At 45.4% G+C, this 24,698-nt stretch overlaps 1 protein-coding gene across 2 annotated transcripts; it reads right to left on the bottom strand.

The window, feature by feature from the left end:
- Window positions 1-2,108: 2,108 nt before the first annotated feature.
- On the bottom strand, window positions 2,109-23,974 carry LOC147635585 (uricase / urate oxidase / nodulin 35). Of its 2 annotated transcripts, none has more exons than XM_086802937.1 (8): window positions 23,475-23,974; window positions 22,932-23,024; window positions 3,806-3,881; window positions 3,212-3,321; window positions 3,028-3,119; window positions 2,765-2,914; window positions 2,561-2,642; window positions 2,109-2,454 (listed from the first exon to the last, which is right to left on the bottom strand). In XM_086802937.1, the coding sequence occupies exons 1-8, from the start codon at window positions 23,676-23,678 to the stop codon at window positions 2,422-2,424; spliced, it is 840 nt and encodes a 279-aa protein (XP_086659063.1). In that variant the 5' UTR covers window positions 23,679-23,974; the 3' UTR covers window positions 2,109-2,421. The 2 variants fall into 2 exon arrangements, with proteins under 2 accessions (XP_086659063.1, XP_086659061.1); XM_086802935.1 differs by having other exon boundaries at window positions 2,109-2,482; window positions 23,475-23,969.
- Between the last annotated feature and the right edge of the window lie 724 nt (window positions 23,975-24,698).

The following is a 24,698-nucleotide window of genomic DNA, read 5'->3' as shown; positions in this document are numbered from 1 at the left end:
TAAACAAAACTTAAATTTTCTATTACTTTTCATTCAAAAACAAGTGGACAAACTTAAGTAACAAACAATACAATGCTTGATTTACTTAGATCTTGTGTTCATCTCAACCTAAGCAATGAAATAAGTATTTACATATTTTACAATTTGTGTAATAGCTATCCTACTAAGTTAGCATTATTTGTGATAGTCTATCTATGGTAAGGCTTTACTGACTCCTATGACTCGTCTTTTGCATTCTATTGGAGTTCCAAGAAACAACCTCAAGATTCTTAAGCTAACAAATTTGTTCCTTTTTGTAAGTTTCATAAATATATCAATGACACAAGCACAATTCTTGCAGTGGTTATAATTCTCCATTCAATGGTGATAATGTATGTTTGAAAGGGTTATGGAAATCTAGTGGTTGTACACTCCTTAGCCATACCCAAGCCAAGAACTTATACCACCTTGTCCTAAGTAGTGATGTCATCAATTTAGCCGTGTGTCATTGCCCCATGAATGTGATGTGTCGAAATATAAGCCTTTCAAGTCTATAAAAGCAAGCACTTGATGTAAGGTTAATTATCAATCAAGCTCATCATTGAGTTATGCAAATCACTCTCTCTCTCTCTCTCTCTCTCTCTCCCCCCCCTTTGAGTTTATTACATCTCTCTCTTGCTCTCTCTCATATGCCCCATGCTATGAGGATAGCTATAGACTAAGGATAGAGATTGGCAGAGCTGAGTAGATACCCATAGAGGACAGGAGATTAGACTCTGCTAGACATGGGCCCAGATCGTGGAGTACCCGGATTAGAGGCCCCTTGGACTCTTCCTACTAGTGCTCAGATGACACAGAGAGTCGATCCTCACCCCCAATAGCCTTCCTCTCAGCTTTACATTACTAGTTTTTCTTACAGCCTAGAGGGGTGGATAGGGAGGCACAAGGGCCCATCATAGTGGATATGGGAGCCTACACCATAGTGCCCCATCGCCCATGGGAGTCACATCAAATCGGGCACGCACACTCCAAAGAGCTAGACAGCCTCGTCCCGTCACCCCCAGCTCATCAGCCCCGGATTCAAGAGCTCCTAGCCCGCTATCGAGCAGCCTCATCCTCACAGTAGATAACGACATCTCTAGCCTTCTTGTATCACTCATGATGGACATCATGGATGGGCCCTTGCCTGGCATATAGGGTTGATTGACTGTTTTTATTCAGCTCTCCCATATCCCATCATTTACTGTACCCTATACGTGGCATAGTAGGATCTAAATTTTTCATCTTGTATAACCTCAAGAGTCTGAGATCTTAGCTTTCAGTTTTCAGTTTTAGTTTCTTGTTGCTTTTTCTTATTTCATCCATGACAAGATTTAATGGACACTGCTGCGTATACATCATTTTGGTCTCATAGACCCTTTGGGTCTTTTGAAGACGTTAATATAACTTTCTTTCTTTCTCTCCCTCTCTACACATTCTGGCCACGTTTCACAATTAGGTAGGAGATCACCTTCACCAGAACCCTCAAGCACATCCCCCAAATAAGAAGGATGCTATTGCTAGAGTGAAGCTTGGGGGGGGATATCGCAGAATGGTAAACACTCTCAACACGACAAAGAGGAAAGGGGAATTCACTAAGTGATGGGAGGCAGGAGCTGGGAGGCAGGTCTCTCAAGGCCACCTAAGGGAGATGCACTTACAATATATGGAGGCCCAACATTGGAGATGAATCAGCATGGTGGATGGATGGTGTCTGCAGGACATAAAAAGGGTGCGGGGATCCTACAAAATGAGGCGGGCAAGGACATCTAATGGATTTGGGTGCAGTACCCATGTGGAGGTATGGTGGAGAGGGGGGGACATGGTGCTATTGTGTGCCTGACCAGGGCCAAGGGGGGGCTCGGAGGGGGAAGACTGGAAAGCTGCCGATGTGGGGGCATGGGGGAGAGGGGAGAGGGGAGAGACAAGGGGCTGTCAGGCACATGGCTATGGGCGAGGGGGGGAAGCCTTGGCTATTTATCAGGTAGAGTTTCTTTAGGGCAATATGAAGTGCAAGAGCACTTTGAAACACTACACACACCACTACATATATACAAAATGCTGCTGGCAGGGTTTTAACCTGCAACATCTTAACCAAGTGCAGAATTCATTTTTTTACAGACCAAGTTGTACACCTACATATTCATGAGCATAGGAGGTAACGTGCCTTTTCTGTGTTCCAGTCAATCTACATATATCAAGAGTATAGGATGTGCCTTTTCTGTCTAAATGTACAATGACTTAAAAAAAAAACTCCTTTTGCTTATTAATTGGCACCTACATATCACGAGCAGAGGAGTTCTGTATTTGGCACTCTTTATGTAAAAAAACTTAAGTGTGATCCATTTGCGGCAGAGTTGCAGGAACTTCACAACTTTGAGTGCCCAACGTAGTTTTTCCTGGTCAATGAGGCTTCAATTGTTCCATGTGGCTCATCTGTCGGTAAGTAAACATCGTGTTCAAACTGCAGCCATAGCAACTGGGAACTTTAGCAAACCATGCAACTACAACCAATACCAAAGGAACTAAAGGGATCTTATACCTCTATACCAACGGTGGGCATGTTGACTGGTAAGAAGTGTAGATTGGGCATGCTTAATTTAATAGATTCGATTTCTGGCAACCTGGATCAAAAATGCCGACAGCAGACAACAATACAGATTAGTCCTGACATTAAATTGCAGTTTGAAACCTTGATTTGTATACATTAAAATGAACTGGACAGAGAAAAGAGTTAATATTATACCTTTGCAGAACCTCTTGACCCATAAGGTAAAGTGTATTCTGCACTGAGGGACTATAGATTCCAGTTTCAAGAGGACCAAAAAACGTATGTATGAGTGTGCCCTTCACTGTTTCATATGCCTTATTATAGCAAGAAGGCTTGCTATGATACCTATAAATCATGTTTGAACACATAAATACCCACATACTATGACATACAGACAAGTCCTTTGAGAAAGCTAATTGGCGAAAATAGAAGTATAAAAGCATATACACTCATCTAACCTCCAGACAGACTGAACCTCGGTTGCTAGAATACGCTCACGCACTTCGGGCAACAGAGTGAACTTATCTCTGATGAAGCCTTCGAAACCAGACTACCACAAGAAATGATACGTTATGTAGCAGAGAAGAAGCCATTTATCATGTTGGCCACATCAAACAAAGCATCAGCAGAAGAGATCTGTACCTGAGTTGTCTTCAGTATAGCCAAGCCTTCTATTCCAGATGACACAATCACAGAACCATTTTCACTGACAATTACTTCACAAGTATGGCTCCCCTTTCCAAGCTTATATCCTATCTCCAAAATACAAAGACTTAGGTCATTAATGACCACCCTCTTTTTTCATTTACCTTTCTAAAAACACATGCATGCGCACAATCCTAACTGATTGAAAACAGAAAACCCCAAAGTGTTTTGAAAACTGAAAAAGGAAAAAGAATAGCAGAAGTCATCATGCCATGCCATAGGGCTAGTTACATTCCATCAAGGCGATATAGGTGTGATTTGAATGCGAAAGGTTTTACATTGGCAATGGTGCGCTTAATTGATGTCTTCATGTGACTACTAGGTAGAATGTTATTTTCTAAGGCCAGGATTAATGTGATGTTGCAATATGGTCTTTTCCAACTTGCCTACCAACACTTTCCAATGTTGACAAACTGTCAATAGTGTTGAAAAGCCTCGACTAGCAATTTGGGATGATACAATCTTGTTCGCAACAGCTCCTCCTGGACAAAATGTGAGAACAGGCTTGTTACAGAACTCACAAATACTTACCATGGCCATGCACTTTCTCATCAATCACAAGTGATTCCCATGGCTTCTCAGTTATATTCACTTGAGCACTTGTCACCTGTAGAACCCAAAAAAAAAAAAACACACAACAAACTGTCACAAACACCTGTCATGCAAGCATGTTGCTTTTCTTCTCATTAATTAAAAAAAAAACACTTAATGCAGATTTGAACATAGTGAGGCTATACATTATTATTACGTCTACATGTTCACATTATTCTGGTCAACTATAGAATAATTTATTAAGCAAGTTCTGTAGTTACGTCACTAAAACAGTTCACGCAAAAACATTTGCCAGGGACTTAAACATGTGATGCAATAAACATCTTGTAATAGACAATCTCCCATTCATGTAGCTTGTATCCAATGATCACTACGACCTTGTATGTAGTGGAGAAGAAGGCCTTGCTATCAAAGCCAAGATTATCGGATTTCATCGCATCGGGATGAAACCCTTGCCAGTGTCTTGACCTTACGGTATTTTTGGTCAACATAGGAAAACGAAGCCAAGTGGTTCTTCAACATCAAGTATCCTAGTGGAGCCAGAATGAGGGCAGTGATGGGGCATAGAGTCCTTAGGTTGGGGATCATGGGGTATGAAGGCCCCCCAGATGATCTTGACGGGATGAGCAGAGGAACAGAAGTTGCATGTTTTCAAGACGGGATCAACCTCAGCCCAAGAAAGGTACAGGCCTTCAGCCCAAGGAGGTGACAAGAAGAATAGGTGCACATTTCTCAACGCAGAATTCATGGATATCTCATGGATCGAGGATTTTTCTATGGATTTCTATTATCGGCTGAAATGCCTGTAAAACTATCAATCGTAGACATACTCATGGAGAACCAAGATCTCTATGCCTTTGACTCATTCTTATCTTATCCATGATGGACTTGCTCATGTAAGAGTTGGTGACTCTAGTGAGTGAGTATCTTGACTCATGGAAGACTTGGTGGCTCTAGTAAGTATCTGAACTCATGGAAGGGTTGGTGACCCTAGTGAGTGACTAAGGGTTGGCGACCCTAGTGAGTGACTAAGGGTTGGTGATCCTGTTAACTCATGTAAGAGTTGGTGACTCTAGTGAGTAGCAAGGGTTGGTGACCCTAGTTGAGTGACTAAGCGTTGGTGACCCTGCGAACTCATGTAAGGGTTGGTGACCCTACTGAGTGAAGTCTCATGCAAGGGAAATCTTGACGAGCATGTATAGCTTCAAGGAAGGGTTGTTGCCCTAGTGAAGCAATTGTACTCTTGTATAGGGCGCACTGCAGAGCGCAACTACCTGTGAAGAGATGGACATGTGAAGCATGTTAGGCTTGAGCATGGGTGTCCTTATGCAGTCTAATGGCATGGAAAGACCTTTTGTGGCTATGTATTCTGCTTATTTTCTTTTTGCAGGTACTTAAAGCTACTCATGGATTACCACCAGCCAAGGTGGCCAGGGAGAGATTATGGTGACTCTGGTGAGTGAGTATGTGAACTCATAGAAGAGTTGGTGACTCTAGTGAGTGTGTATCTAAACTCATGGAAGGGTTGGTGACCCTAGTGAGTGACTAAGGGTTGGTGATCCTATGAACTCATGTAAGAGTTGGTGACTCTAGTGAGTTAGTATTTGGATTCTGAACTAATGGAAGGGTTGGTGACCCTAGTGAGTGACTAAGGGTTGGTGCGTATGGATCATAGGGGTGGTGTCCTTATGCAGAAGATCTTATGTGGCTATGTATTTTGCTTGTTTTCTTTTTGCAAGTACTTGAAGCTACTCATGGATTACCACTGGCCAAGGTGGCCAGGGAGAGATTGTGGCGGCTATGGATATGGGAGTGCCAACCTATGGAAAGGACCTCGACCTGGATCATTACACGGGGCACTGTTGCTTGATCCACACAGGCTGAGGTGGTCAGGGCTTACAAGGAGGATGGGGGTGGGCTAGCCCCTCAGGTCTCTCACCATCGCATTTCGGCAATACCAGTCACAGCCCCACCTACAGATCACTAGCAACCATGCTCATGCCAGAGATGGGAGATTTGCAGTAGCATTGCAGCTTGGCACACATGGCGAGCTAGATGCAGCGAAGCCATTGACGGTACCCACACTCCACCAACAGATTCTATCATGAGCATTTGGCTCGATATCATACATACCCTCCGTGGTTAGTGGGGGAAGTTGCAGGATGTGAAAGAGTGCACAGAAAGGAAGCAAAAGAGCACTAGAGTGTACTGAATAGAGAGTGCAAGAGAGAGAGAGATATGGAGCAACTATGCTGAATATACTGAAGCAATACAGTCCCAAGCAAGAGACAGAAGTAGTCTCATAAGTGAGGGAGCAAAAGATAGACTAGGCAAGATACTAGACTGAGAGGCCAGCCCACCTATTTATAGGTGGGGAGTGCTGGCCGACTGGAGATACTGAAGCTGGCCGACTTGGAAAAAACCATATGGGCTGGGAAAAATCCCAGAAAAATATGTAAAATAGGAGTGGCCAGCCCACAATCAAGGGCCATACAAAAGAGACCAAAAAGGACACCAGAAATGGAAAGAAACTGGGGATGAATGTGCTAACACCCCCTCTCAGCACCAGATGCTGAACAAACTCTGAGAAGCCGAAGAAGTCGTCCTCTATCAAAGAGAAAAGAATGCAACAACAATAGGTACCAGGAAAGCTCCACAAGCAATCTCCACAGCAACTCAGCTACAAAAGCAACAGAACAAGCAACCAGGTACACTGCTCCTCTAGAAGAAAACAACCATGTAGGCTGCGTCGTGCTGTTCCAAATATCGGTGCCAAACCCAAATGTAAACACAGTGCCACAGAGATCCCTAGAAGCCTGTAGCTCCAAGAAGATAATACCCTCAAAAGAAATAGAGTCCATCTGCTCCAACTCTATACCAAGAGTAGCCAAATGCTGTACAATAGCATCCTCCTCGAGTCAGCATCGCCAGATGTAAGAACTCAACTGTCCCCTCTGAAAATTGATGTCGGGACTCCACAAGCCCAACCAAATCCAAATCCCAATCCTTCAATCCCTGGAAGGACCATTGTGCCCTAGGCACGGTCACGGACACACCCAACCACAATCCAGAATCCTCACACAGAGTAAGGGAAATAGGAACATTCACAGTAGTGGTAACTGAAGTAGTAGTAGCCTCCTCAATAGCATCACAGTGTAGAAGCAAGCTCCTCCATAGAAGGCAAAGGGACCAGCAACACATCCTGGTCACATCCTGGTCACTGGGTGTCGAAGAAAGAGTCGGAGGCAAAGCAATAGGAGACAAATCCCCCTTAGAAGCTGTGAGCAAAGATAGCCCACTTTCTTCCCCAAAAACATTACCAGAGATATCATCCTGGCAAGGAGAAGTATGCATAGAAACTGAAGGCAAGGCAACAAGAGAAACAAACTCCTTAGATGCAGTGAGCAAAACTAGCCCACTATCCTTCGCTGCAGGAACATCTCCAAAAGAAGTATCCATAAGATCACTGGCTGCATAGCACCTAGAAGTAGAAACCATATGCAGATCACTGGCATCACCATACAGGTCACAAAGCAACTGCCACACATAGAAAGTAGAAGCATCATCAGGAGCATAGATGAAGTGTCGAAGAACCGAATCCTGACAATTCAGGAGGAGAAAGCCATAGATCTGTCCATCAGTCTTCCTCCACCGATACACATCCTCCACAGAGGCAAGGTCCGGCAAGCACCGATTCTTGTACGAGAGAAACTCCATCAAACCATACTCCCTGAGAATAGAAGTAACCTGCAACTTCCATGACTGAAAGTTACCACCATCCGACTTGTCTGTCTCATCTACGAAATAACAAGAAACTGGTACGGGAGCCAAATCTGAAGCTATCATCATTGATCCAACCAATAGGACCAAACCTCATAAGATAAAAAACTGTCCAAATTAGAAAACGCTGATGTAGGTCCCTCCCACCAAAACGCAGCCCTAAGAGACTGGACAGCACCCAAAAATCCTCCTGTAGCAAAAAACACAGAAGCTTCTGTCGACTGTACCTCCAACCTTGAGGCCACCAAAAGAGGGAAGCAAAAAATGCAGATTTGATATAGAGAGGAAGGCAGCCACACAGGGCCTGGGAATATGCTGTAAGAGGGTGCAAGAGGGAAAGGCATCAACTAGGATTGTAGCTTGGGCTCTCCTCAAGAAAAAAACGCACAATCTCAGAAGAAGAAGTGTCCTCCACAGGTACCAAGGGTGCCACCAAAGCCCAAACCACCACAATCCCCCTCTGCAAAAGGGAATGTCCACCGGAGAGGAAAACACAGCCAAAGAGAGGCTGCTGTCCTAAAAAAAACAGGCCACCTAGATCCAAACTCCAAGTAGAAATGAAACGCTGATGAGAAAGTTGCCTTCTGGCTGCAAGCGATGAAGCCAAACTGAAGGAAAACAACCAGCAGAAGCTGTCCAGAAAACGCAGCAAGAAGAAGGCTGCAAATCTGAGAAAAACGCGGAGGTTAAGGGGCTGTAAATAGGGCTAAATCTGGGGCAGCAAATGGAATCGTTGAACCGGGAGCGATGATACCATGAAAGAGTGCACAGAGCAGAAGCAAAAGAGCACTAGAGTGTGCTGAATAGAGAGTGCAAGAGAGAGAGAGATATGGAGCAACTATGCTGAATATACTGAAGCAATACAGTCCCAAGCAAGAGATAGAAGTAGTCTTATAAGTGAGGGAGCAAAAGATAGACTAGGCAAGATACTAGACTGAGAGGCCAGCCCACCTATTTATAGGTGGGGAGTGCTGGCCGACTGGAGACACTAAAGCTGGCCAACAGGAGGACTGAATTGGCAGACTGGGAAAAAACCATACGGGCTGGGAAAAATCCCAGAAAAATATGTAAAATAGGGGTGGCCAGCCCACAATCAAGGGCCATGCAAAAGGGACCAAAAAGGACACCAAAAATGGGCAAAAACTGAGGATGAATGTGCTAACAGGGTGGATCTGACTGCATGCGGCAGTGGCGGGAAGCTTTCTTGAGGATCTGGCAGCCTAGCCCTTTTCTCACTGATAGAGGTGGTGACCCCACTTGGCATTACAAACCACCTGTGTGGTTGTTTTGTTAGAAGTCATCTCCTGTCTTTATTAGACACCACGGCCTCTGTTGTGGGTGTGCCCGCCCTGTATAGGTGTTTTCTCATTTTTCCTCACTCCCCGTATTTTTTCCCCATTTTTCCCTATTTTTCCCATGGTGTGGGAGGCAGTTTTCTGCACCCTGGCTGATCCAGATGCTGGCCGACTGCTGGTCACAGGATCTGGATGCTCGCCGACTACCCCCTTCTGGTCCCCGACCTCTCCTGCTTGCTGGCCGATTGTGCGCAGCTAGCCGACTGCTGGAGTGGGCTGGTCGTGGACATGTAGGCCCAGTCGGCTGCTTTTGCACACGCCGACTGCATGTATGGGGCCATATAAAATGGCCCCATGGCCCCCACATCATTGTATCTTTTGTTTAGTATTCGAGATCTTGTGTATAGAGAAGAGTTACACGCCTATCTCTTTCCTTCTCTTGTGCTGTCTATTTTCTGCACTATACTTGCTCTTGTGGTCTAAGATTTGGTTATCATCTCCGCTGAGATTTTGTCATGGTATCAGAGCCCTAGGCTTTTGAAAGATCTTGGGAGTTTTCTGAGCAAGAGGGGGATTTTTGCGTTGTTGATTGGTGGACTGTTAGGGACTGTTTGGGAAGAGAAGTAGCAAGAGGAAGGTGGGCTAAGTTGCTGGACAGCCACTTGCAGGTTTAAAGTTTTTTTTTCCACCCACCCACCCTTTTCAGTTACATCCTCGCGATGGCAGATTTGTTAGAGCTGGCTGAGAAGCATGTGAAGATCCCAACTCTCCCCACGTTCCCAGTGGACTGTCAGTTCGACGGGAACAATTACGGCATTTGGAAGGTTATGATGGAGTCTGTGTTGGAGTCATATGACCTTGCTGATTTCATTGTTATCGGGGTTCCACGGCCGGAAGCAGAGGAAGGAGAGTTACTGTCAACAACGAAGAAGGACCGCGAGGCACAGGCACAGATGTGGGATCGTGTCAACGCCAGGGTCCGGTCATTTATCTTCCTCAACTGCACACCACAGGTAATCAATCACGTAAAGCATATGACACTGGCCAGAGACATATGGCAGCACTTGGCTTCTCTTTATAACAGGGTATCGCCCATGAAGAGGATTTCCTTGGAAGTTGTGCACAATGTGTATCTACCGTGTGCTACACGCATGCAAGATTAGTTTCGAGGCTTGGGGAAGCTTGGAGCTAGGTAGGCTGATTGACGAGCTGAGTTAGGGATAAACTAACGGGTGGGCACCCAAGTATGGACGGATGGGCGCCCAAGTGTGGACGCCCGATGACCGGCCAAGAGCCTATAAAAGGGTGGCCAAGGTTAGTTATTGAGATATAGAGAGTCTTGCAAGTTTGTGAGAGCTCTATGGTCTTGGAGCCTGGATCTAGTGCAGACGTGCACCTGCTTTACGCAACCGAGGCCGGCAGCAATCTCGAGGCCCACGAGGGTAGCTTCGTGGCGGTATGGGACATCACGAGGAGGAGATTGGTCGGTACGTCAACCTAGTTAGCTCAGCTCATGGCTCGGTGGGGACAGCCAAGATTGTGGGCTTGCCCATGGCTGTCATGGTTGGGAGGTGAGTCAGGTCTGCATCCCCTTGTTGTTTGTTTGTTCGTTTGTTTGCAGTTTTGTTTGCAGGATTCGTGTCTCGTACCGGGAACGATCACGAGGAGATCCGGTGGGGATTTGATAGTGGTATCAGAGCATACCTCGTGAACGAGCAAGTCGGTAGGTAGAGAAGATGAGGTCGAAGAAAGGTATGTGCTAAAAAAGCTTGCTGTTTTTTCTGTGCATACTGCTGTTTTCAGAATAGTATGTGTTTTTTTTCATCAAAGAAACCCATGTTGATGGGGGAGGTAGATGGTAGGGTCGTTTGCTTTGCAAAGAAGAGGCATGATTCGTTTGTGCAGTCGCATGCACGTAGAGAGAAAACAGAAAAAAAAAGCAGGTTTGCTTTTCGTTGAACGAGTGAGAGAGAGAGCGAAAGTACGCGAGGTGTTGTATTGGAACTGCTGGTTTTGACGTGGTGCAGGTGGCAGACAAACGGGCGCCTAGGGCTGTGTATGCAGGCGTCTAGGCTTGCGTAGCCAGGCGGCCTAGGCCTGTGTAGCCAGGCGGCCTAGGCCCATGCGGCCTTGTGGCTAGGCCTACGCGAGGGTGGTGTAGACCACATGTGCGCACACAGGCGCCAGCAGGAAAGCAAGCACCGGCAGCACTTCACGACAGCAGCACGCTGGCGGGGTTAATCCAGGAGGAAAGAGAAAAAAAAACAAGAAAAGCACATGCCTCTTTTGGGCTTTCGTTTTTTTTATTAGTTTGATTTTTTTTTAAAAAGTTTTAAAAACCCCTCCTCCAAGGTTTCAAGGTGTTTTATTTTTTATTTTTAGAAAATAGAATATATATATCCATATATATATATATATATATATATATATATATATATATATATATATATAAAATACAAAAGCAAAAGCTAAAGATAGCTTTTGGGGATTTTTAGCTTTTGGGGCTATCTTTATAAACCCCTTAAGTGGGCTTCTTGCTACACATCTCTCAAGTTTTCAAGCTCTCAAGCGCTCAAGTTCACTCGCACTTTTGTTGTGCAAAGATCGAATTTTCTCTCTACTTGCCCTCTTCACGATGTCGACCCAAGAATCAGAGTTGGAGCCCCTTGTTGAACGCGAAGGCTTGACGGCTACGGAAGATACCGATGCCGATCTTTTTGACGATTATGTGTCAAAATCAGATTTCCAAGAGTTCAAAGTAGCTCTCGAAGCTTCTTCGTCGGAACGTCAGGCACAAATCGCAGCCCAGATGCAAGCTTTGCAAAACTCCATCGCTCTATTGACCACTACCCTCTCTACTCTATCGGGTATGGATACCTTGGCCTCTGCTTTAGGCCCCAACATTACTCCGGAACCGTTCGGGGGCGAGTAAAAGCAGCGCACCAAGGAGATAGTGGACACGTGGCTACATAAGTGGCAAGTTCACTTTCAGTTTCATCCATATGATGATGGAAAAAAGATCCAGTTAGCAGCAGGTTTCCTGTCCGGCAAAGCTTTGCTTTGGTGGAAGGAACTCAACCCTAAGCCGACTTGGGCACAATTCGAAGACGTCTTCAAGAAGGAATTCCTCAAGAAAGAGGATGATTATGATGTTGTTGCCCGGTTTTCAGCTTTGACCATGATCTCGCAGCACCTCACTTATGAGGTCTACCTCCAGAAGTTTAGGGACTTGCAGATGAAAGCTACAAAGATGGATCCTACTACTCTTTTGGGGTTCTTCGTAGCTGGTTTACCAGACTCATACCGTTTACAAGTAAAAAATAACAAATGCAAAACATTGGACGAAGCCATTCATTGAGCTCGTATCTATGATGATACAATGGTCTCTTCCAAGTCGAAACCCGTTACCGAGCAGGGGAACAAGCATAAAAGAAAGTTCTCCGCACCTATGGCTAACACGACAGAAGGAAAGTCTTCGAACCAACCTTCGAAGAATTCCAGTTCGACACCAGCGAAGAAGAAACGACTCCTTAGGGCTTTAAAGCTCAAGAAGGAAGGACGTTGTTTTATCTGCGAAGAAAAAGGACACATGCGTAACGAGTGCCCGAAGCAAAAGGGTGCAAAGACAAACGCAAGACCCAAGCCAAAGGCAGCTAACCAGTTGTCTTTGACAGAAATTGAGTCTTGATACGACACCCAGCGATCATACCTATGAGGTACGCTTACCTGCGGGAAGGCAAGTTTGGGATTGAAAGGTGGAGATGCTTCCAATCCAGATTCAGGACTACAAAGATACTCTAGAATACTATGTAATGCACCTAGAAAATGTAGACTTGTTATTAGGGATTGAGTGGTTTAAGACTCTTCAAGTCCAGATAGATTGGTCTAGTCAGATTTTTTCTTTTCACCTTGGGGTGCACCTGTGTTGCTTAGGAGAAAGAAGGACAACACCTGGAGAATGTGTGTAGATTCCAAGAGATTGAACAAGCTGACCATTAAGAACCGTTATCCTCTCCCTACATCAGATGACTTGATTGACCGGTTAGTAGGAGCGAAATATTTCACGAAGATAGATTTACGTATTGGCAATCACTAGATACGTATTCATGAAAGGCATGTCGAAAGAACCGCCTTTCGGACTAGGTATGGCCATTACGAGTTTCTCGTATTACCTTTTGGGTTAACCAATGCTCCAGCCACTTTCCCAGCAAATGATGAACGATCTTTTTCGTGAACATTTGGGGAAATTTGTGGTGGTGTTCTTGGATGATATTTTGATATATAGTCGTACTCTTGAGGATCATGTCAGACATCTCACGATTGTCTTATCTATTTTAAGACAGAATCGACTATATACTAAATTAAGTAGATGTGAGTTCTTTTTGACTGACATCATTTACTTGGGACACAAGATCAGCATTGACTATGACCGAGTTCAGAAGGTTTTGGACTCGCCTATACCGCGTACAGTGAAACAACTTCGTTCTTTTCTCGGTTTTGTAGTTTTCTTCGGAAATCTGTGCGGGAGTACTCTCAGCTCACACTACTGATGACCGACTTATTGAAAGGTCGTGGACGTAAGTCAAATCAGCCTATCACTTGGAATAACGATTTGGATATGGCCTTCAGACTTTTGAAAGATAAAGTCAAGGAAGCACCTATCTTAGCATTACCCGATCCTAGTCGGCCTTATGTTCTTGAAACTGATGCCAGTGACTATGCTATCGGGGCTGCTCTATTTCAAGATGGTAGACCGGTTGCTTTTGAAAGTAAAAAGCTAGACAACACTCAATCTCGTTGGCCAACCCTTGAGAAGGAGCTTTATGCTGTGATTCATGCTCTCAAGGTTTGGAGACATTATTTATATGGCTCCAAGCTTGTGGTATTGACTAATCATCAGTCAATCAAGTATGTGTGTGATGCGGATGATTTGAGAGGAAGGAAAGCTCGTTGGGTGGAGTTAATGCAAGATTTTGATTTTGAGATCAGTTATCGGAAAGGGTCCATGAATAGTGTTGCAGATGCGCTTAGTCGAATTAGAGAGGTGAATACTTTGTCGTTCACCGAGATTTCTACTGACTTATTTCAGTCATTGAGAGGGCTTTGCAGGACTGATAGCTATTTTGGTCCATTTTGGCAGAAGATCCAGGACAGGAGCTCATTGATTGACCAAGACTCGATGACTGAGCAGTCTACCATTCAGGCTGCAGGAGGCCAGTGGATGATTCGGAATGGTTTACTATTCCGTAATGACAAAATTTGTGTACCACAGATCCCGGACATTAGGTCCAAGATTCTTAAGGAGTGTCACGACGCCCCTTCTGCCGGACACCCTGGGGTACACAGGACACTATTGTCAGTGAAACACACTTTTTATCGGCCAAAGATGAAAGGGTATGTAGAAGATTATGTTCTCAAGTGTCAAATTTGTCAGGCAAATAAAGCTGAACGCTTTAGACAGGCTGGGTTGTTGCATTCTTTGCAAATCCCAGGTAATAAATGGGAAAGTATTTCCATGGATTTTATTACCGGATTGCCAAGAACACATCAAGGCCACGTCGCACGATTCTATTTGGGTTGTGGTAGATCGCTTGACAAAAATGGCTAGATTCTTACCGACCCGGAAGACTATTATAGCTACGCAATTAGCACGGCAGTTTATCGAGCAATTGTTTAGACTGTACGGGTTACCCACAGGACATAGTCAGTGATAGTAGGGACTCTAAGTTTACGAGTGATTTTTGGAAACTTGTTTTTGAGAAGTTGGAAACAACTTTGAATTTGAGTTCCTCTGATCATCCTCAATCTGATGGCCAGCTTGAAAGAGTGAATCAGATTTTGGAGGATATGCTTCGAGCATATGTATCCAAAAGACAGAGTTCATGGGAGGATTATCTTCCTATGTTAGAATTTGCATATAACAGTACTAAGCATACGAGTGCAGGTTTTAGTCCTTTCATGCTTATGTATGGTTTTCAACCTAGATCACCTGTTACAGTAGGATTCTCAGGACTTCAGCATGATGCAGCATAATTTTTTGCAAGATATGCAGAACATGTTACAAGTTGCAAAGAAATCTATTAGAAGTGCTCAAGACCGAGACAGATTTTATTCTAATAGACATTGTTCACCCAGAGAGTTCTCTGAAGGAATGATGGTGTATTTGCGAGTTCCGAAAGATTCCGAGACTTTACGGACAAGTCGATCTCCGAAATTATCCCGTAGATACTGTGGACCATTTCGTATTACATGACGGATTGGTTCAGTTGCATATGAATTGGATTTGCCTTCTCATGTGAAAGTTCATCCTGTATTTCATGTCAGTAGACTTAAGGAAGTACTAGGTGGAACAGATCAGTTAGTTACTCCTCAAGAAATTATAGATGTCGAAGACATGACATTTGTTCCGCACGAACCTAAAAAGGTTCTTGGATTTCGTGAATGAAGATTGCGTAATACGCTTATCACGGAGTACAAAATCAAGTGGAAGGATCGTGTTGAGGAGAACGCTACATGGGAGACATTGACTACTCTTCAGAGAGATTACCCTGGCTTTTTAGTGAGCTCAGGAGTGAGCTCTTAGAGGAAGGGGAGTATGTCATGTACACAGTGTGTATCTACCGTGTGCTACACGCACGCAAGACTAGTTTCGAGGCTTGGAGTAGCTTGGAGCTAGGCAGGCTTATTGACGAGCTGAGTTAGGGATAAACTAACGGGCGGGCACCCAAGTATGGACGGGCGAGGGCCCAAGTGTGGACACCCGATGACCGGCCAAGAGCCTATAAAAGGGTGGCCAAGGTTAGTTATTGAGATATAGAGAGTCTTGCTAGTTTGTGAGAGCTCTATGGTCTTGGAGCCTGGATCTAGTGCAGATGTGCACTTGCTTTACGCAGCCGAGGCCGGCAGCAATCTCGAGGCCCGCGAGGGTAGCTTCGTGGCGGTATGGGACGTCGCGAGGAGGAGATTGGTCGGTACGTCAACCTAGTTAGCTCAGCTCGTGGCTCGGTGGGGACAACCAAGATTGTGGGCTTGCCCACGGCTGTCATGGTTGGGAGGTGAGTCAAGCCTGCACCCCCTTGTTGTTTGTTTGTTCGTTTGTTTGCAGGATTCGAGTCTCGTGCCAGGAACGATCACGAGGAGATCCGGTGGGGATTTGACATGCAGTGCTCGTTGGGGGTGTTCGTGGAGCTCGATGGTGATGCATCTCCTACGTGCGTTAGTCTTCCACTGCGCATTCTGACATGGTATCAGAGCCCGGGCGTGTGTGGTCTTGGGTGACCCCCTCGTGCCTCGGTGGCTTGCGGAGCTCAAATCGAGGGAGGGTGTTGGAAGGTTGGCGATTTCGAGCTTGTGATCTATGGCTAGAAGGTGCCTTGGATTATCCCATAAGTGGAAGCATGGGAAGTTGAAGAGCCATATATAGGCTAGAGGCACCTTGTCATAGTCATCTCCTCCGGCCGGTGTTTTGGGAGGCAGCTCACCGGGAGATGGGAGCCCGGTGGAGGGATGCTACAGTGCCCGTTGGGGGTGTTCGTGGAGCTCGATGGTGATGCATCTCCTACGTGTGTTAGTCTTCCGCTGCGCATTTTGACAAGGATCGCCTTCAGAGAATCGAGTTGTAGAACGCAAAAACAGGACTATGGTGGAGATGGCGAGGACCATGCTGGAGCATCGTGATCTTCCTCGTCCACTTTGGGGAGAGGTTGTGGCAACGGTTGTCCATACCCTCAACCGGTCTCCAACGACTTCAGTACCTAATATGACTCCGTTTGAGGCATACTTTGGCAGGAAACCTGATTTCTCGCACTTCCGTGTTTTTGGGAGTGATGCGTATGTACATATTCCAAAGAAGCAGAGGGGGAAGCTTGACTCCAAATCCCGCAAGCTTATATTTGTGGGGTATAATTCTCTTTCCAACGGATACAGATTGTATGATCCAGAGAGGAATGAGATTGTTGTCAGCCGGGATGTGGTCTTTGATGAGCATGTTCCAGTATCCACTATCGAGGAGCCGCCACTTCTTGGAGATCCAGAACTGTCTGATGATGATTCCCACACTATTGTTCCAGTTGATCGACCTCAGTCAGTACAGGAGGTTGAGCCCGCAGCTGGAGTAGAGCCCCCGCAACGGCAAGAGGCTCCACGATCCGTTCGAGTATCATGGTTGACAGACACCCTTCGGGAGTCAGGTGTCACGGAGCTACCCTCCGAGTGGACCACAAAGGACGGCCCTCGAAAAATGCACAGAGTCCGCGACAAAAGCAATACAGTGGAGCTTCTTCAAGTAAACTATGCTTTGATGTCTCGTATAATGCGGGACAAGGAGCCCACTTCCGTTAAGGAAGCCCTTTCACAGGATACTTGGAGGAAAGCCATGCAAGTGGAACTTGATGCCATCGAGAAGAACAAAACATGGGAGTTGGTACCGTGGCCGTCGAAACGGTCAATCATTGGTGTCAAATGGGTCTTTAAGACCAAATATGCGTCAGACGGGTCGGTGGACAAACACAAAGCCAGACTTACGGCTAAAGGTTATGCTCAGTGGCCACGCATCGACTACGAGGATACCTTTGCACCGACAGCACGGATGACCACGATTCGGACTGTTCTTGCCATTGCTTCTTCTCAGAGATGGCCCATGTATCAAATGGATGTAAAATCTGCATTCCTTAATGGTGACCTGCAGGAGGAGGTGTATGTTGAGCAGCCTCTAGGCTTTGTTGTTCCAGGATCAGAAGGGATGGTTTACAGGTTACGTAAGGCCTTGTATGGTCTTAAGCAGGCTCCCAGGGCTTGGAATCAGAAGATTGGTTCCTTCTTTGTTCGGACTGGTTTTCAGAGATCGGTTGCAGATCCCAACTCTTCCGAGAACGTGGCATGGTTACGATAATCCTCCTTTATGTGGATGATCTCATTCTCACCGGCGGTCATGTGGAGCACATTGGTGTGACGAAGGCTGCCTTGTCAAAGGAGTCTGAGATGACCGACCTAGGCTTACTCCACTTCTTTTCGGGATTGGAGATCTGGCAGACCCAGAGGGGGTTTTTTGTCTCTCAGCAGCGGTATGTTCATGAGTTGCTTGAGGCCTTTGGGATGGAGAACTGCAAGCCTATTACTTCGCCGATAGACCCAAATACAAAGTTAACTGTTAATGATCCTTGTGAGCCAGTTGATGCCTCGCAGTATCGGAAGTTGGTTGGTTCATTGATCTGGTTGCTGAACACCAGATTGGACTTGAGCTTCTCCGTGGGGCTGTTGAGCTCTTTTATGCAGACGCCATTGAAGTCTCATTGGGACGCAGGATTGCGGATCTTGCGGTATCTACAGAGTACGAAGGATCTAGGACTCTTTTACACAGGAGGGGATGGAGTCAGACTCCAAGGTTGGAGTGACTCGGATTGGGGAGGAGATCCAGACACGAGGAGATCTACTTCAGGTTACAGTTTTACCCTCGGCTCGAGAGCAGTTTCTTGGAGCAGTAAGAGCCAACTATTGCCCTATCTTCGACAGTGGCAGAGTACCGGGCTGCTTGTGGTGCTGCTTGCGAGGTTGTGTGGCTACGGAGGCTGCTAGGCGAGATTGGGTTTCCATAGAAGGAGCCCAGTCATCCAGTGTGATAACCAGAGTTGTATAGCTATTGCTCGGAACCCGGTCTTCCATGCCCGGACTAGGAACATAGAGATACAGTATCACTTTGTACGTGAGAAGATCTTGGCTAGTGACATCTTGCTACTTTATTGTTCGACGGAGGACAATGCGGCGGACCTTTTCACGAAGTCTCTACCTCAGGCTACGCTCACGTGGCCCTCCAGCTCCCTAGGGTTGATTTCACAGCCACGAGCTGAGAGGGGGTGTCAAAAGTCATCTCCTGTCTTTATCAGACACCAGGGCCTCTGTTGTGGGTGTGCCCGCCCTGTATAGGTGTTTTCTCATTTTTCCTCACTCCCCGTATTTTTTTCCTATTTTTCCCATGGTGTGGGAGGCAGTTTTCTGCACCCCGGCTGATCCAGATGCTGGCCGACCGCTGGTCAGAGGATCTGGATGCTTACCGACTACCCCCTTCTGGTCCCTGACCTCTCCTGCTTGCTGGCCGACTGTGCGCAGCTGGCCGACTGCTGGAGTGGGCTGGTCATGGACATGTAGACCCAGTCGGCTGCTTTTGCATACGCCGACTGCATGTATGGGGCCATATAAAATGGCCGCATGGCCCCCACATCATTGTATCTGTTGTCTAGTATTCGGGATCTTGTGTATAGAGAAGAGTTACATGCCTATCTCTCTCCTTCTCTTGTGTTGTCTATTTTCTGCACTATACTTGCTCTTGTGGTCTCAGATTTGGTTATCATCTCCGCTGCGTATTTTGACATGTTCCCCCACACCCCTCCGCCCCCCCCCTTTCCCCTGTATGAGATAGCCTTCTCTTCATAGAGCGGCCAGCCGGAGGAGAAGCGTCTCTTTTCTCTCTTTTGATTACTTGATTCCCACCCCATTAATGAGGCAAGTTTGTATCTAGCCCTTTGTGGTTGGTTTTTTAGTAACTAATAGAAGAATCTTTTTCCTGGGAAAAAAAAAACTACTCATGGATTTATGAATATTTGGGACACAATTGGCTCTTGTGCTTGTGTCTCACTCTTGATATGGCCGGTGGAGCTAGCAAAAGTTTGTTTCTTGATACGGTTGGCTCTTGTGCCCGTATCTGGTTTCGGATTGTAGATCTGGACTTATGGCTTTAAGACCCGGATTATAAAATACTACACATTGGCAGTGGATCTGCTACACTTGAAGAGTATTCCAATCATATCAAGCTTATACAATTGCAGACAACTGTTTTATAAGACGGAGGGGATGTCACCATTTGGTTCCTTCACCAGTCTTGATCAATGTTTTGGGGCAAGCCCACACTCAGAACGGAAAAGTAGCGATCTGCACTTGGATTCATTGGATTTGGATTTGGAATTGGATGCATTGGATTTGGATTTGGACTTGGATCTGGATATTGTACTAGCGGATCATGCTCACATGATCTGACTCACACACATCACTATCACATAGTCGATGTTGTGGGTGAATCGTAGAAGCTATCGATCGCGGCCCATGCAAACACTATTGCGATAGCGGCCAAAGTATAAGCATGCTCGATATGCATCCTCCACGGATCCAATCTTGTCATGCCATAACTCACCAAATATATCCCATGAATGATCACCATGATCATCATCACCCATGCAATCATCTATGGCCACATCAGAGTGGATGCAGATATTGTAAGAGTTTGATTTTGAAATCAAATATAAGTTTGGAAAAGACAATTCACCTATAGTGGGTATATACCCTTACTTGCGACTGTAACGGTTGTATCAAATCCACTCCCTACCAAAATTATGGAGAAGATTGGGATGGATGTATACTTTGCTTTAATTTTCATGTTATTGATGTAGGAAAGTAAAACTATTCACGAAATGAATAAGGTACAAGGATACAAACTTGAAGATAGATGCGTATACTATAACAATTGCTTATGTGCAATGGTCAAGAGCTTCTTTTGGCTAGGAATGAAAAAGGATGTACTGAATTATGTCCACTAATGCCTTATTTATCAAAATATTAAAGCAAAAATGGTCAGATTACCTCGGAAAATGCATCCTCCTTTAGTAGATATTCCAATGATAGAATGAGAGTATATTAGTATGGATTTCATCACTAGATTGTCTTCTAGTTCTAGATATGATTCCATATTCGTAGTGGTCAATAGACTCAAGCACCATTCTTGGTCAATATGCAAGAAAAAGCAAAAAGTCAAGCAAAGTTGACCACGAGCCAAGGGTGGCACTGGAAAGAGGAGACTGAGCCGGACCAAAAAGCTAAAAGGCGCTTTCTCAAAAAGCAGCTCCAGGGCCAAAAAGCAAGGCCTTGAAGTTAGAAAAGCAAAGTTTAAGAACTTTGATAAAAGTGAGTAATTTTTTATTATAAAGTGGAAAGCAAAGGGAAAAAGACAAAAGCAAAAGCTTGGTTAAGCTTTTGGCAAAAAGCAGAGCCCTCTTCAAGTATAAAAAGGCTTGAACCTCTCTTGTAGCATCATGAAGGAGATCGTGGAGTGTATGTGTGGGCATCATTATGATCATGGCGAGCTTCTTCTTTGCCATCAACACCTTCTCCAACTTGCTTTTCACATGTACGGTTAGCCCTAGACTTGTATGGGCATATGCATGGGCGATACGGACACGTGTACGGAGAAAAATTTCAGAAACCCTAAAAACTACTTTTTGGAGGTTTTCATCACCCAAAAACCATTCAAGCAGGTTTTATGTCAATTTTCTTGCGAGAAAGAGCTTTTCCATGGTTTTCTTCATGGACAAGGCTATAGGAGTTGTGGAGATTACTCATGGGATGAGCGAGTGTTTCTTGGACTTGGACATAGAGCTTGGACATGGAACATGAAGCTTGCTTGGACATAAGCATGGAACTTGGTTATGGGACTTGCACTTGGATTTGGACTTGGACTTGGATCTGGACTTGGACTTGGACTTGGATCTGGATTTGGACTTGGACTTGGATTTGGATTCATTGGATTTGGATATTAGATTTGGTACTCGTCCGGTGAGAGATACTTGTGGGTCATCCTCGTGGTGTGCTTGACATCAGAGATCTTGTGCCTCGACATCGACATTGACTTGGATATTCGACATCGGCATATCTGTGTGTTTTGTATTCATTGATTATATTGATCCTGGCCAGCGTACCCATGGATTGTTCCTGAATAAATTCCTGAAAGGGGGCGGAGCCTGTTCCTCGCTCAATGTGGTGTACTGTGCAAGATCCCTATTCCCTTCTCTCTCTCCCCTCTCTCTCGCTCTATGTCTTTATCTCTTGGACACATGGTTGAGTCTGTCACTGCACGCCCCGCTCGGCTTACACTAGGGAGGGAGAGGGGGGGGGGGTGTTCAGTCTAGTGTGGTGTCATGTATCTTATTATGTTATTTTCATGTGTTGTAATGTGATTGAATGAATGGTTCATAATTTGTCACAAGCCTCACCTAAGAGTCCAAAGACAGCAGTGACTAGCCATCTCAAATCTCAAACAAGGAGCTATGCAACGTGAATTGAAGATGTATATCATCATGGGGTGAGGTGACAAAGGAGGACAAGGAAAAAGTCAAAGTGGAATATGTAATCTAAATGAAATAAGCCATCATGTGTTTAAATAGTTGAGTAAAGTTCCTTAAACACCCTACCCAGGTTACACTAAGAGAAAAAGTTATAGACACTACTAGAATTACCCTAGGTGCGGGATAACTTTGCCAAATATTTGGATTAGTAGTAGAGTAACTGTCTCTCTGTAGGCAGAAGCCCTCAAACAGGTATGACCACTAGGCCGTCGCATAACCTACATAGCGTTGCTTTCCATGGGGAGGTCAGTATAGAAGAACACAAAATATCCCTCCTGGGAAGTAAGAAAAGAGGGCCAGCCAGGACTTGTGAGCAATGCGCAAGTGGGGTGGAGGGGTGGTGGGCACACGGCCTGTACAGAGAGCAGCAGAGGAGCAGCCAGAACACCTGTGCAGAGCAGCCAGCGGTGACAGCAGATCTGTACGAAGGCCATGTGAGCCCTCTTGTATAGAATAGTGTGCGGCAAAAACAGGCTACTGTATGGCCTGCGTAAAGCCAGGGCAGTAAGCACAAGTGTGTAGGCAAGGTGGCAGTGCACTTGTGCTTATAGAGAGCACTTGTGGGTATGTCCACGTGGCAAGGCTGCGCATTTGTGGCCATGTATATTTAAACAAAAGACTAAGCATCAACATTGGCAAACAAATCCATTGATTGTTGTGTTGTCTGGTATATGGACACTTGGGAAAGGGCAACATAATTTGCCTGTTCCAAGCAAAGCATTGTACCTACAACTGATCCCTAGTGCAGTGTACAGAGCATCTCATAGGCACAATATCCTTGCATGAGCACTGCTTTTGCTTACTGGAAAATGCCTCACTATGGCGTATTCTAAAGAAAACAAAAAAGGACCAAACTGCAAATACCTCTGGATATGTCTTCACAAAATGCTGTCCAAGGAGTGTACCAAATTCCTCCATTGAAATGACATTCGTACACGCCTTTGCTTTGGCATACACCTGCAAATTGCAACCCTTGTCTTCAGTTTTTTCCCCCTCTATCACAAACTCCCCCTCCTCCTCAAACACACCCACACACACGTACACAAAAAGAGAAAAGTGCTCAAATAAAGGACTGATCCTCTTGAAATTTATGAATAAATGAAAGATGAGAACTCAAAAATATACAATTTTTATCTTCTTTGATAGCTACCCTAATTTCTAATTAAGTCTATGTAATTTGGCTGAAAAATAACTGTAATGCATGATTCTAGTACTAAATACAAAACTGGTTTTTTTTTTTTGGGAGGGGGGGGGGGGGGGGGGGGGGGAATGGGCATAGCTGCCCTAATTTCTAATTAATTTCGTGCGAAATGTTTGATGCAAATACAATGGTGCTTCTTGAAGATTGGAGCGGGAAAAGAATGCAAGAATCGTGCAAATTTTAAACAGAATTACGGCGGTAATTACCGTGTTCTTGATGGAATCGGTGGTGACGATGGCGGAGTTGTCACCGAGTGTGAAAGCGGGCTCGCAGTGGGAAGAGAGGAGGACAGAGACGCTCCACTCCACGAAGGTGTGGCGGGGCCCATCCCTCCACACGCGCCCAACCCTCACCCTTGTCTTGCCATGCCTGTGCTGCTGCAGTTCCGCCTCAACGACCCTACCGCCCATGATTGCTTTCCTGCTTTTTGCTTTTCTTGCCCTTTCCCCCTTGATCAAAGATCTTCCTTCTACTAAAGGCCCTCTCCTTCTCTTGCTTTCCCGCACACAAAGCCCCTCTCAGCACAAAGAGCTCTAGCTTTTCTGCTCTATGCAATGCTCCACACACAAACCCACCAAGAAAACCTTCTTGTTTGCCAGTTCCCCTCCGCGAATTTCAGATGAATCGTTTGATCGTGCAAAAGCAACTCGCACAAACTTTCTACAGCACTTCTGATGAATCTTCTGATGCAACTCCTATTTACCGTGGATCACGTGGACATTGTTGCTTTTGAATAATACTTTGGGGAGTGGGCAGTGGGGCACTTAGCACTGGGCGGTACTGAAATTAGATACCTTTTAGGTGTCCAGTGTGGATTCTAACATGGTTATACGTCTCATGAATCAGATTGCAATTATAAGGGTGTTTACAGACTACGGGCCTGCCTACGAAAAAGGTTGAAAGTTGTGGGTTTGATAAACAATTGCTGGGCGACAATACCCTTTATAGATCGCGGGCATGCCCACAGAAAAGGCGTCTTGCACTAAGAGCTATGGGTAGGCTATTTCTCCCAGAATTAGAACGGTGGTTGTTGGGCTTCAGTCAGCAAACACTTCAGCACTAGGGTGCATGTGCGTGGTCATAGTCTGTAAAGAAATGTCAAACGGGCAGGTGATTGTGGTGATCTGATTGGTTGGGCAAAACTTTTTCATGGGCTTCCACCCAAGTGTGTAACACCCTAAGACTACCCACCCTCTTAGGTGGGGAGATTGGGTTGCTTTTTAACGGGCATCATACTCATTTTTAGGCGTTTTGGCCGTAAAAACAGTCGTTTTCTATAGTAGCCATCAAAAAATAAGGTAAAGTGTGAAAAAACAGGTACTATTTCTATTAAACTCGTCATTTTGAAAGGTGACCCATCTTATCAAAAATCATCCTTGGGAGAAGAAGGGCATCCTACAAAGACTAGTTTCTCTTACCCATCCTGCATC

This window comes from Cibotium barometz, chromosome 9, assembly GCF_041138505.1.
Source record: "Cibotium barometz isolate CiBa-2024 chromosome 9, ASM4113850v1, whole genome shotgun sequence".
Classification (NCBI taxonomy): domain Eukaryota; kingdom Viridiplantae; phylum Streptophyta; class Polypodiopsida; order Cyatheales; family Cibotiaceae; genus Cibotium; species Cibotium barometz.
The sequence above is the reverse complement of the archived record's forward strand: the minus strand, read 5'-3'. Positions and strand labels throughout refer to the sequence as shown.